This window comes from Carlito syrichta, unplaced genomic scaffold (assembly GCF_000164805.1).
Source record: "Carlito syrichta isolate Samal-C Ts95f unplaced genomic scaffold, Tarsius_syrichta-2.0.1 Scaffold219838, whole genome shotgun sequence".
NCBI lineage: Eukaryota > Metazoa > Chordata > Mammalia > Primates > Tarsiidae > Carlito > Carlito syrichta.
In genome coordinates this window covers 560,817-575,906 of record NW_007163934.1, presented here as the reverse complement: position 1 = coordinate 575,906, position 15,090 = coordinate 560,817, and the positions used below count along the sequence as shown (strand labels likewise).

The following is a 15,090-nucleotide window of genomic DNA, read 5'->3' as shown; positions in this document are numbered from 1 at the left end:
CTGCCAGAACTCTGGCAAGAATCCCTCTCTGTCTTCGATTCTAAGGGAAACTCTGCAGGCCACTTTCCAATAAATAATGATTGAGTGCTTACTATGTATACGATCCTGTGCCAGGTGCTAAAGAAAGTAGGAGGAAGAAGCAATGCCCCTTGACACTGGACATCAGCGGTCACTAAACTTCAGTAAGTCATAGACTCCTTTAAGAATATAATGGAGGCTGAGAATATTGTTCCTTACAAATGTTTGGAATCTATCCACCAGAATAATTAGAGTACAAGTTCAAAATTATGGACTCAATTGTGGATTTCTTAGAATTTATTTTGATTTGCATAGTATGTTGGCATTTCTCTCTCTTTTGTGCAATACATATATATTGCAGTTCCACTTATGACCCTGCAACTCTTTGAGATAGATAATATGGTGGAGGATAAAAATAGATTGGGCCTCTGTTCTCATGGTGCCTCTAATTTTTTAGAGGGAGGGGGTTGATAGAGAAGAAAAAAGGAAATATAAAATATCACTTATTGTTCAGTATTATTTTTAATATGTTGTAGTATTCTTAGAAAACTACTTTAGACTGGTTATCAGAGAAAAACTTTCCAGGGGAGATGATAATAAAATCGACACCTATTTATAAAAAGGATCATATAGAAGAGGTCAGATGTATTTCAGGTAGAGCAAACTCTATCTGAAGGGCAATAATGAAGTAATATGTGAAAGTATAGCATTAGTTGGCATATGGTAAAAGCTCAGTAAATGTTAACTTTAAGTTTTTTTTTACATGGTTGTTAACTTGGTAGAAATGATGATCTGTGTCTTAAGTCTGGGCTACTGAGTCTCACATCCACCTAAAGTCACAAACCAGTGAGTGGTATAGAATGAGCTCAGATTCACATCTTAGGATTTCACGGCATTTTCTTGATCTTTACACCTAAAAAGATCTCAAACTAGATTTACTTGCAAAAAAAAAGAAAGAGCCAAATGGATATGATAAACGTAAGAGTACAGGAAGAAGAAGCAATGTCCCTTGACACTGGACATCAGTGGTCATTAAGCTTCAATGAGTCACAGATTCCTTTAAGAATATGATGCAAGGCGAAAGAATATGGTTGGAAGAAGGCTGAAATGTGAGCGACTTCAGCTCAAAACTCTTGAGGTGAGTCTAGAAAAAAAAGGGGGGAGTCACAAGTATCACCCAAAGCTTCATGAAGAAAGATCAGGGGTAAGAGCACTTTAGACTCTGTATGCCTGGAACTCCATCTTCTGTACTTCAGAGTATTTTCCTAGAAAATTTGGGACTGGACGCAGTGGCTCAAGCCTGTAATCTCAGCACTCTGGGAGGCAGAGGTGAGAGGATTGCCTGCGTCCAGGGATTCAATACCAGCCTGGGCAACTTGGCGAGACCTTATCTCTACACTAAATCAAAAAATTAGCCGAATGTGGTGGCACACACCTGTGGTTCCAGTCACTTGGAAGACTGAGGTGGAAGGATCAACTGAGCCCAGCAGGTCAAGGCTGTGGTGGCCATGAGTATGCCACTGCACTCCAGCCTGGGCAACAAAGTGAGACTCCAACTCAAAAAAAAAAAAAAAAGAAAGTAAACTTGTAGCCCTGCTCTTATATGCATATCTACCAAAAAAAAAAAAAAATTAGAACTTCTGTTCTGTAACAGTTTGTATCTAGGACACAGCCAATTATGCAGGTATTACATCTGGTGCTCCTGTCCTTAGTTTTTCAATATCTTATTCTTTGAGCTCAGATCTCTTAGTTTTCCCTGTCCATGGAACCCAGAGTAACCATTGCTCCTTTAGTTGTTCATTGTTGTGATATTTTTCCAATTTTTTTTACAATCATTCAAAAACTAGTATCCTGCTTTTTGATAGAGATGTCTGCTATCTCTAGGATTCTGAATTTTTGTCTTTAATTAGGTTTTATGCACAAGTTACAACTTCCTCTTGTGTGTCCCATTCAGTTGTTTTGACATCTCTGAATTAGGCTAAAGGTCATTTGACTGACCTTGCACTTGCTAACTTGAGCCAATTAAATTGCTTCTCTAAAGATGAAACAAAGAGCAGATATAATTAGAATTTCCTTTGGATGTTGTTATAATGTCTTATCGTTATTTGAATGTTTCTGTAACTTGACTAACATTAAATAATCATAAATAAATAGCCTGACATTTTTACCTTACTAAAAGATAACTGTTAATGAATTATATATATTCTGAATAAAATAATAATTGTTAGGAACATTGCAATAGCTTGTGAGTTTCTCCTATTTTTTTCAAAATTAAGTAAAAAATGCTTCAAAAACAGAAAAGTTGTTTTGGATTTTCGATAGAGGCAAGGAAATAAAATCAATGTAAGGTGATTAGATCAAAGGTTGTATTTTTTGATTCAGGCAACTTCCACATTATATTTTCATAGGAAAATTATTATTAAATCTTTTAAAAATGTGTTTAAAATATAACTTTATGTCATGTGAGCATATATAAAGAGACACTGGAGACAATTTTTATTTGATTAGAATGATCTATTTTCATACTGTTAACCCACAAATTTAAAAGAAAAAAATGTGTGTGTGTGTGTGTGTGTGTGTGTGTGTGTGTGTATATATATATTTTTTTTTTTTTTTTTTTAATTTGAGTCTCACTGTGTCGCCCAGGGTGGAGTGCAGTGGCACGCTCATGGCCACCGCAGCCTTCACCTGCTAGGCTCGGGTGATCCTTCCAGCCACCATGTCTGGCTGATTTTTTTCTTTTTTTTATAGAGATGAGGTCTCACCATGGTGCACAGGCTAGTTTCAAACCCCTGAGCTCAGGTAATCCTCTCACCTCTGCCTCCCAAAGTGCTGAGATTACAGGTGTGAGCCACAGTGCCTGATTATATACATATATTTTTAGACAGTAATATTTAGGCCTTCCAAGTGTAGCGTGGAAAAATTAATCGTTTGGAAATGATCGATTATGAAATATTATAAAGGCCACATAAATAGATTAACATGAGTAAGTCAGTAAATTATAGAATATACGGAAAGGCTTAATTTAGAGTATTAACCCATAAATTATCACTTCCAACTGAAGAAATTTTGTAAGTTTATTTACTTCTGATTTCCATAGTTATCAACTGGATAGATTTGAATTGGCACTCAAAGTAAAACCAATTTACAAACCCTAATTGTTTCATAGTGGTTCATTTAGTAATTACACCCTGGATAATTAAGCTGAGAGGAATTCTTGGGCTAATTTGGATTCACAGAAAAGATTTTCATTTCATTTTTGATGTCTACCCTGCATGTGGGTTAACGTTCTATGTATTTGAAGTCCTTGCTATCAAAGCTCTCAGATCTCAAAGACCATTGTCCACCAAAATAATATCCTTAAAATCTGAATCTTGTACATCATTTATGGTTAGTTAAGAACTAGTGTTCTGTGGGAATATTTCGGAACAATTAAAATAGGGCAATTATGCAAGTTGCATCTCTGCTTCCGGTATGACTCTCTTTGATAATTAAAGAAAAATATCTATGGATGTCTTTCTAAAGAAGTAGTACAACTGCCTCAACGTTTAGAAGCAGGGCATGTGCTTTGTTTTGTGCGGCTTAATGCAGCTTTTAGTATGTCAGGATACTCTGTAGGCAAGGCACAAAAGTGCAAGAAAATTTATATGGCATCCTATTGCTGATAAATTCAGAAAGTAGTGATAATCAAGTGAACAAGATGGCTAACTTTTTACAGATATTGTGGATGTTATATGTTTAAGTGTAAGGTGTGATTTCTGTCTAATTGTGAGGCTATCTTGAAGTATACTGACGAGGCTACTGAAATAATCTAAGAATCATAGGTACTTCTTTCTTTGGCTCTTGTACAAACCATGCTGAAACTTGAGACTGTATATAAAATATATCTTATTCTATACGAAATCAGAGTTAGCTCTCTTTCTCTCCCTTATGTATCTATGCTTATCTCTGTTATTATTTCACCCTCTTACTGTTCCCCCTGCAGATTCACTTACACACACACACACACACACACACACACACACACGGACTAGAAAATTATAAAAGTAGTGAAATGCTGTTATACAAATGTGTGTGTGTTGCACATTATACACCACTTCAAAAGATTATTGAAAAACAAAATTGTAACTTGAACATATTTTTGCCAAACCTATGTAAGCATAAAGGTGTATTTTTAAAAACTTTTTTGTCTTGCATTATTTTGGATTGAATTAAGGAAAATTCTGTTTTTTAAAATTCTTTGCCATTTAAATCAAATCAAAAGGATATTTTAAAAAGCAAAGCCTTTATTCTAACGGTTAGGTGGCATATAAAAGAAAATCTCACCATAAATCATAATTAAACTGATATCTTTTAAATATTGCCACAATTTGAATGGTGATTTTGTCTTCTAAGTAAATGTTTAGAGTCTGGAAGACGATCAGATATATCCTAGGTTGTGCTGTGGAAGGTGATTCCCTAATCTTGACAGCATTGTGTCAAAATAAGCCAATATATAATCTCAATAAGTCTTTATTTTGAAAACTTGACTGTTACTTGAAGTAAAATTTTCTTTGTTATCTTGCCTTTGAATCCCTGTGCCATGATACAAATGATTCAAAGATAATTTCTATTTTTATCAGATATTTAGACATTATGAGATTGAACGTGAATGATGAAAAGAGAAATAACATTTGAAAGGGAAAATCTGTTATATAAATAGAGATTAGAAGATTTATAAAAATTGGCTTCTGAAGTCCAACAAATTCTCAGTGCTTATTATAACATTTACCTGCTAGTCAAAAATCCAGTTCTCTGAAGGTTGTAATTGATTGTATTTCTTCATTAACTAAAATGGTATAGCTCAAATTACAATTAAATAACATATAAGCAACAACTGAAATTGTACAACAAAACCATTAAAACATCTTTTAGAGATTTGTATTTCTTTGCGAAGAGAAAAAAAAAAGTGCAGTTGTTTTAGTATCAAATCCCTACGGCAAAATTGGAGTTTAAACTACTAAACTGCACTACTATGTTAAAGTTGAAACCATTAGCAGCAAGTAAGTTCATGGCTCAACAGCAGGGAGTGAAGAAGATTGTTTCCTACTCTGTGCTCCTTAATGCTCCCAGGGTTCAGTGGCTGCATCCTGTGTGCTCTCTTCTTACTCTGTATCTCTTAGGGAAGTGTAATTACTCTGTTTATCAAGCTATCTTTCTGATTCAGATTTAAGCATCTGAGTCCTACACCTTGTCTGCCTTACAAAGACTCCTCATAATTATATGTCTAATGAACAAATAATTAATGAATAGTAACTACTTGGTGCTAACTTTGAAACATATTTAGGTTTTTAAAATCTTATAAAGATTGTTTCCACATTTTTTCATTCTTTAAATCACTCCCCCTTCTTAGAAACACTAATAAATATATTCATACTCAATTTTGGAGGCATCATTTATGTCATAATTTACTTTAATTCAGTCATCCATTACTCTGACTGGAGGTTAAAAAAAAAAGAAATAGTCCTGTGGTAAACTTTTTTCTTTTTAAGATTCATTTACTTAATATAAAAGCGTTCTATATGTTTATTTTATTTTTATATAGTATTCATACTGATGAGATATGCAATGCTGAACCAATCTATAAATTTTTTTCTACATTTATTTCTGAAACATAATTAAACCTGATTATAATCTAAAACAGAAAGAACAGGATCTGACATGTTGAAATAACTCAAGGAAATATTAATCTAGACTAAAGATCAAATAGAATTAATTAAAGGTTAAATTAATTGACACACCATAGATCCATATTGTGTACTATTTTCAGTCCAATAATATAAAGTCATCCTTTGTAAAAATCACTATAATTTCAAGAATCAACAAATATAGCATTTCAGTTTTGAAAGAGGAGAAAGCTCTGGAGATTGGTTATACAACAATATGAATATATCTAACATTACTGAATAGTACACTGAAAATGGTTAAGATGGTAAATTTTATGGGTATTCTACCACATCTAAAAATAATAAAAGTGGGATCTGTGAGAAAAACCTGAGAGGTTACCTTAAGCTCACAGGCTCAAATATAACGACTCCATGAAGTCAAGATGCTATTTTTAATGGAGTAAAAAAGAGCACTCAGTCAAGTATTTTCTGCTACCAGTGGTTAATAACAAACACCAGCAACCACCAACAAAAATAACAAACAGATAGAACTTGAAGAAATGTTTAAATTTCTAGTCATCTCTAGTGTTTTCTATTATTCATTTATTTAGGACTTCACTATTCTGAGTTTATGACTGACTATTGTCAGTTGGTCCACTCATTGCCCATTTTGATATATCTACTTACTAAATTACATTTACTTACTTATTTTTAATTAAACATGTGAAAACACACTTTCCAGAACAAAAGCTAAACTCTGGTAAATAACCTGTTTTTTACTACCAACTCATTCTGCCCCTTCTCCATCTTGACTTGATTTTGACTGGATTTTTCTAAATCCACCTACATATAAACCTGAAATGCGTCTTTTTTATTTCAGTTGTTTTTAGCTTTATTCTACAGAGGTCATGCAGTTTGTAATTTTGAGAGGTGGTCCTTTTTTCACCTAAAAATGAATTGCTAAGATCCATCCATATTGCTGCAGTTCTTTCATATTTGGTTGCTTGCTACTATGTAAAGTTATGTGAAAGTACAACTATAGTGATTAAAACTATTTCTGAAAAAATAGCATTTTCAGATCCTTATTGTGAACCACATGTAGCTTAGTTCATCATTTGAGTCCACTGCTGGCTCAGTCACCTGCCTTTATACACATTTGTGAGTTGTTAAATGTTCTCTCAATGTACAAGCTTGTTTCATTTTACAATCTCAATAATTTTATTGCACTTGTTTATTATGAGAGTTTTGAGAGAGTTTTGCTATTTTCTGTTCTGTTTATTCAGAGACATAAAACCCTAAAATTTCACCATAAAGATAGTATCATGTAAACATTGGTGACTTCTAAATCCTTTGTTAATTCCTGGTTTAACAAGTCTCTTTCAGCATATTCCCCCAGGATATTTTCTTTCTTCCTCACCCATTAAAACATTTTCTGCTAACATTGGTGAGAAACATAAAAGTCTGTCAGGAACTCTTGGAGCATACAATATAAGCAACTTAGAGCTTGCTTTTCTTGTTTCTTCTTGCCTATAGCTCAACAGAGAGCATTTCTTTCTGTAAGCTAATGGAGTAACATAACTGCTAACCCTTATTTTGCAAAAACTTCCTCACCAAATTTCTGAACTTTGTAAAAAACAAACAAGCAAAAACAAAGAAATTTTTCTGATAAATTTAATACTGTTAAACATTAATAAAAGCTGCCAACTAAGGATTTTGGTGCCCTTGATTAATCGTTTGTCCAAATCACATGTATATATAATGGTTGAAACCTTCAGGAAGGAAGACACACTTTGGGCCAGATTGTGACTGTGCTATGAACTAGTTTTGTGTTCCTTGACATGTTGCTGACAAAGCTTACATGTCATAAGGCTGGATGACAACATTTTCTGGCCTGAAAATAGGGAGAACAAGTGCAGCCATCTCATGGGGTCATTGTGAAATTTAAATAAGATAATGCTTACAAAATATTTAGCTAAGTGACAGATGCATCTGAGCTCTATGCATGTTAAACATTATCAACAACTTCACACTGGTCCTTGGCATGGAGTAATGGCTTCTGCTTGTGACAGAGCGCTGTTTCCAATACCTCATGTCACATGTTTATACAGTACCACCACATTGAGTAAACACAGAAACACAGGATAAATAGAGGATCTTATTTAGGCCAATGCTTATCTGAATTTCTGTCAACATCACAATAGAACTGAACATGATTTATCTACTATTACATGGATTAAAAGAGCAACTAAAAGATTAACAAACATGGATGGTCCTGCACAGTTTTCTTTCAGAAACTTCTCAATGTGGCTTTGGAAACTATTTAGATCTCAAAATTCTCACATTGACTTGAATTGCATGCTTAATATTCATTCTTCAATTTCACACATTCACTCTTTAATCAGAATTGGAGGGTATTAAGGTGTTTTAGATATTCAAATTATAACATACATTGAAATGTTTTTCAGATTTATTGGCCTGCTGCAAAGGAACGGGTGGAGTTATGTAAATTAGCTGGGAAAGATGCCAATGTAAGTATGAAACTTTAAAAATTATCTTTGGGAAGTTGATACTGATGTGATAAATATTTATATTGGATTGTATTGAATTAATGGCATAAGTGTATTCTAAGGCTAACATATTCTCTGTAGTGATTAATATGGTATAAAATATTTCTACCTTACCAAAGGCAATGATACTTTTCACAAAAATTCAGAAACTTAGAAATACTATACTTTCTAGTATATTAACTCTGAGTATTATTATTTTCTTCACAAAAATATTAGAAATACATTAAAATATTCAAAAATAAACCATCAGAAAATATTGTATTTCTAGGAATGTGTACTTTTCATGTATGTATGTACATATATTTTGTAAGTGTATACAAAGCCATCAGTTATTTGAGCATTACAAATGTACAAGTGATATGCAATTTCGTTTGAGTTGAAATGAAACTTAGAACACCTGTACAAATTCTTTTATGACTGGCACAGTGGCTCATGCTTATAATCCCAGCACTTTGGGAGACCGAGGTAAGAGGATTGACTGAACCCACGGGTTCAAGACCATCCTGGGCAACTTGGTGAGACCTGATTTCTATAATAAATAAAAAAAAATTAGCTGGGTGTGATGGTGCCTGTCTGTAATTCCAGCTACTTGGAAGGCTGAGGTGGAGGATCACCTGAGCCCAGCAGGTCGAGGCTGCAGTGGCTGTGGTGGCTGTGAGCATGCCACTGCACTCCAGCCTGGGTGAAAAAAAAATTATTATTTTTTATGGCAATATTATAGAAATAACAAAAAGAATAAGTTTAGAATAAATGACAGCAATGTGGCATAAAAATTAGAAACAATTATTCTGAAATTCACTTAATAGTAATTATATGAAATAATTCATAAAAGATGAAAGGGGATCCTAAAATAAACTTCTAGCTTAAGTCCTTAAGGACCAGAGAAAATCCATAGACAGGTATGATTCAGCTATTTGTCTTGGGTGTGAATCTGTCTAGATCATCTTTTTCATGGTCCAAGTTGTTCCGATGCACCCTCAAATTGTGTTACCTGATTTGTCTCCCGCAAAGACTGTATTTCCTCATTCAAATGCTCTGATTCAGGTCGGATGAGCTGTATTCTATCCTGACTTCTCACACTGTGATCATAAGAATTGCTCCTTTTTGGCAAAATAAATGACATATTGAATGTAAATCAAGAAAAAAAGGTGTTTTAACTTGGGGCAGAAACATGGACATCCTGAGACTTCTTTGGCACTACCCTCTAATATTTCTTCTAACCACATAGTCACACAAAGGTGTTGAGCTGAACAACATCTTCATATTTAATAATAACAAATTGTGTATTACATTAAAGCATTATTAGATTAAAAACTTTTTGTCAATTTGATAGAAATAAAGCAACATAACACATGATGCCTAATAAACTGAGGGGAAGAAGCCTCAGTTGCCTCGAATAAAGCATTGGCCTCCTAAATTGAGGGAAAGTTCAGAAGACTAAGAATTTTAGACAACAGGTTAGTTTAGTCATTTGTTCCTTTATTTATTCTACAAATATTTTTAAAGAGCCTAAATATGTGCATAAGCATTTATATGAAACTGATTGGGTATTTGTCCTCGTAAAGTTTTCAATCTAAATGATACGGATATTTCTCAAATTATGACTTATACATGGCAATAGTACTACAAAGCAAAATAATATAAATGATACAAAATAAACTTGTTAATCCTGATTTGTATTCAGTTAGTAGTATTAAATGTAATTTTTCCAGGTACACTTATATTAGTAGAACTATATCAGGGAGTATTAGCATCAAATACAATGAGAAATGATTTTTACATTTTGTTTACTAGAAATGAAAGGGATTGAACAATTCTGGAAAACATTCTTCTTCCTCATATGGCTTTAATATCTTCACTCAGTTCAGTATTCCAACGCTGAACAGGTGTTCAGTTCTGCAAAAGCATCAATACTTTATGAACTCGTGGAGGGAAAAATATTTGAGTTATGATAGTTTTCAAAACGATTTTGTTGAATTAACAGTAGAAACATGGCATCACTAATATGAACATTTTTATATTTGTACTTCACCAGTATTGGGTGTATGATAAGGAAGTAAGTAGGAAAAAAGTTTTCAATTTACTCCAATAAACCAATGTCAATTTTCCCATAGAATAGATGATGAGGAGTAAACACTCAAGGTCAAACAATCAGTGAAGGTTTAAATTGTTACAGTGTTCTCACTTGGATATGCTCACTAATTCCAGTTATATAGTAACTTAATTGCCCCTCTTATTAAGTTAAACCAAAGGATGATAAACTTTTTCTGGAGGTGAGATCCTTAAGTAAGTAGACTTCGGTATATAGAACATATTTTTCCAATTTAGTCATATTTGTGAGCTAGTAATCACATCTAACCTTTTAGCAGCATATTTGCTCCTAACCCAGTAATAGAGATTTGAGTTTCTCTCTTCTTACAAAAGTCTGTAAAGTTTGATGTTGAAGCAGGTGGTGATAATGCAAGTCTTTGTCTCCTCATTTTTAATTTGTCCCTTTAAAATAATGCTTTATTTTATAGTTACTAATAATAGTTAACATCTTTATAGCAGTTGCCATGTTTGAGGGACTGTTTTTGATGCTTTATTTTTTACATTTATCCTTACAACACTATATGCTAGATTTTATTATTATTCCCTATTTTCCAGATAAGAAAACTAAAACCAGAAAAATTAAATGAATTGCCCAATGTCATGCATCTGCTAAACAGTGAAGCCAGGAACTGAATACAGAAGTTTTGCCTCAAAGTCCATGCTTTTGCATAATAGTATAAAATTTACATACAAAGTCTTTTTTATGTCTGCCAAATTATTTCTGTCTTCAATATAACCATAATGTAAATCCTCATAGTGAGCAGCATTGTATAGATTTTGATCCACAGAAAACTGAGACAACTGTGTGGTTTTATTGACGTTTTATTATGTTTGGCATTACCCTTTTCCCCTCCCTTCTCTCTAGTAATTTTTACCTACTTCCCAAGAGTGTGTTTAGGATTAGCAAGTGTTTGGAAAGACTGTCCCTTTGCACAAAGGTACTATATAACTGCAAAACAGTGAATTATTTACCCTAATGAAAGTTTGCTAATTGGGGTGGGGAGGCAGCAGAAAATGAGGAAACAAAAGAGAACTATTCTGCTTTCCTTGAGCACAGTTCTCAGTTTTATTCAAGGATGGGAAGAGGAGACAGGAAGATATTTGGTAGTATTTTACTTCTGTTTGGAGGAAGGTTATTCCTAAAAAAGTTACTAAAGAAATGTGTTTAGTCCTAAGTATGGGTTAAACAGCTCAGTCCTGGGCAAAGACAGTACAGACAGGGTGGGGCAGCCGGGGCTGTTTGTCAGCTTAGCCATAGAGGAACACAGACTTGTCAAGAGACAGTACACAGACTCAAAGGGTCTTCTAGTTCTAAAGTTCTACATTTCCCTGGTTTCTTTTTGTTTTACTTTTTAATAAGGTCTAAAAATAAAACAAAGTGTTCATTATAGAAAGCTTAAAAATTATATACAATAAACAAAGAAAAACAAGTCATACATAAATATCCCACACCCATAAACACTACCCAAAGATAGATGGCGACATTTTGATGCTTATTCTTCTATATTATCTATTTACTATTTTTCAGAATGAAATCACTGAATACATAGCCCCCTATTTTTTTTAACTTCACAGACTGCCATGAGCATTTTCCAATGTAATTAAGTTCCTTTTTATAACACTACTTTTAATAGCTACACTATACTCCTTCATACATTATTTAATCAATACCCTATTGTTAAAAGTTTGGTACAAGACCAGTTTTTACTTTTGAAAATGATTCTGCACATGAAAAACCTTACATATAAACATTGTGACCACTTTTGATTGTTGAGTAGACTTTACTAGTTAAGAACATAACAATTTTTATACACATATTGCCAAATTGCCCTCTAGAAACTTTATGCCTCATACACTCTAACCAGCAGTGCATGTTCCTGAGGGGTTGTATTTCCCCATACCTTTGGTAATATTGAATACAACACGCAGTTAATGCTTAATACAAATGCATAACAATGAGCAAAATAAATATGTATAATCATTGCCAACAAAAAGAAAATTACTTTTGCTGTTTTGGCTTGAAATTCTTTCATTACTACAAATGCTAAATATTTTATATAGTTGTAAAATAGGGGGTTTTTTAAATGGCATATTCCTACAATATGCTTATTTTTAAATTTTGATATTTGCCTTTTTCTTATAGATTATTTGCAGATTTATAAAACATGCATATAAGTAACATAAATATATATACAGTATGTTTCCTTTTGTTCCACTCATGAAAAAATGTTATTTATCAGTTATCATATTTGATGAATAGACTTTTAAATATTTAAATAGGCCTAGCTCTCAATTTTTTACTTGAAATCTTTTGCATTTTTACTACAACTATTATTGCTCTGTAAAAAGAAATAAACGTGATATCTGAATTTTTATATATTTATTTTGAAATATTGGCAATTTATTAGAATATTTTAAACATTTTTTTTTTTTTTTTTTTTTTGAGTTGGAGTCTCACTCGGTTGCCCAGACTGGAGTGCAATGGCCGATCCCGGCCACCGCAGCCTCGACCTGCCGGGCTCCGGCGATCCTTCCGCCTCAGCCTTCCGAGTAGCCGGAACTACAGGCGCTCACTACCACGCCCGGCTGATTTTTTGATTTATTGTAGAGATGAGGTCTCGCTGCCCACGCGGGTCTCGAACCCGCGGGCTCAGGCAATCCACTCACCTCAGCCTCCCAAAGGCACGGGATTACAGGCTGAGCCACCGAGCCCGGCTTATTTTAAACATTTTAAGACCTAAACATTTTAAGTCTCCACACCCTGGATTCTGTTTGAAAACATTTAGACAAATCTAGCATATAGCACAGTGACGGGCATCAGTGAATGCTCAGAAAATGTTTAATAATCACAATATTCTGCAAAATACACTAAAAATAAAAACAGACCAGTTTTCTGAGTCATGAGTGTCTTCCATTATTTTTTATTTATTTATTTTTTTTTGAGTTGGAGTCTCCCTCGGTTGCCCAGACTGGAGTGCAGTGGCTGCTCCCAGCCACCGCAGCCTCGACCTGCTGGGCTCCGGCGATCCTTCCACCTCAGCCTTCCGAGTAGCTGGAATTACAGGCATGCGCCACCACGCCCAGCTGAGTTTTTGATTTATTGTAGAGATGAGGTCTCACTGCCCAGGCGGGTCTTGAACCCGCGGGCGAGGGTAATCCACTCACCTCAGCCTCCCAAAGGCGCGGGATTACAGGCTGAGCCACCGAGCCCGGCTGTCTTCCATTATTTAACCTAAATAAATTAAAACTAGCAATTGTAACTCAGTTATCAGAATTACATATAAACTTGTATTGGATTTAATCGGAATCTGTACATCTTAAGAATTACAAGTACTTCTGTTTTGCTAATATCTTTCTAGGTATCTAGGAAGAAACTAAAATTCTAAGCATTAATACATAGACTGATATATATTTGTTGTTTCTTCACGTATGAGTTCAGTTTTGGATAGTCTTATTTAATTACTTATATGTTATAAATGTATATGAGAGAGAAAATATTGAAGCACCAAATATAACTTGAGAATTAAAAAGTCGGTTCTTTCTTTTGGTTCTCTTTCTCCTCTTCTCCTCTTCTCTATTTTTTTCTCTTCCAACAGGATGGAGTCCATGGAAGGGGGAGTAGGTAGGAGGAAAAAAGAAAGGAAGAAGAAATTCAATACTTTTCCCAAGTTGAATATATTACTTGTTGGATTGTTTGGTCACATGTAACAATTGCCACTGTGAGCAATAGCTGACAAATTATCCAGCTTTCAGGGAAAGTTAAAGAAGGCTGCTTCTCAAAGTTATCTTTCTTCATGCCTCACAGAATTATACTACCATTCATAGCCATGCAAGTCGCTAAGTGAATTAAATCAAGTTAATTATTGTTCATGCTATTTAAGCAAAACTTAGAAACTGTGTGCATAAAAAGAAAATAATACAGATTCTTTGGACTTAAAAAATGAAGTTATGAATTAAAACAGAAGTCATCATAAAGTTTTTGCCAGCAAGGATTACTTGACTTAAATGACTGCCTCAGGCAAAATTTAAAAGAGACCTTATCTTTTATGATCTCTGTTTACAGGTTTCTTTTAGGCAGCCAATGCTTTTCCATTGCCTCTAGGCTGCTTAGAGAACTATCCTCTATTAACTTCCCGAAAGAAAACTTTGAACAGAACTGACATTTTTGTAAAGTGTGTCAAATAATTCGAAACTCATCCATACTTTGTTCTGTTCCATGTCACCCCAATCAGCGAAAAGGAGAAAGTTCATAAATTAAACTTAGGTAATGTCTCCTCAAGTCAGGAAACTGGTGTAATAGGTTCGTTTTCAGGACTAACTCCATTTTAATAAAGTACTCCTAGAAAAGTTAAAGGATGTAAAATGCTTTAGGTTTGATGCAGAGCTTTAAAAAAAACAACTTCTAAAATCTAAAATTTATCTCCTATTTGTATAAAACTTCACACTGGGATTCAATTGCCTTTCTAAACAGGGCTGTGTCACTTATACTTCTTCATCTGTCTGACTCCATGAATTATGATCTGGAAAGGGAGTTGTTTTATTTTTATTTTTTTTATTTTTTTTGAGTTGGAGTCTCACTCTGTCGCCCAGACTGGAGTGCAGTGGCCGCTCCCAGCCACCGCAGCCTCAACCTGCTGGGCTCCGGCGATCCTTCCGCCTCAGTCTTCCAAGTAGCCGAAATTACAGGCATGCGCTACCACGCCCGGCTGGTTTTTTTATTTATTGTAGAGATGAGGTCTCGCTGCCCAGGTGGGTCTTGAACCCGCAGC

The 15,090-nt window shown here is 34.3% G+C and overlaps 1 protein-coding gene across 1 annotated transcript in view; it reads left to right on the top strand.

Moving 5' to 3' along the window:
• SEMA3D (semaphorin 3D) overlaps positions 1-15,090 on the top strand; it is a 137,450-nt gene that overhangs the window by 44,710 nt on the left and 77,650 nt on the right. Inside the window, exon 3 of the mRNA XM_008051671.2 lies at positions 8,129-8,191. Coding sequence (XP_008049862.1) covers positions 8,129-8,191 — 63 coding nt within the window. The remainder of the gene's footprint in view (positions 1-8,128; positions 8,192-15,090) is intronic.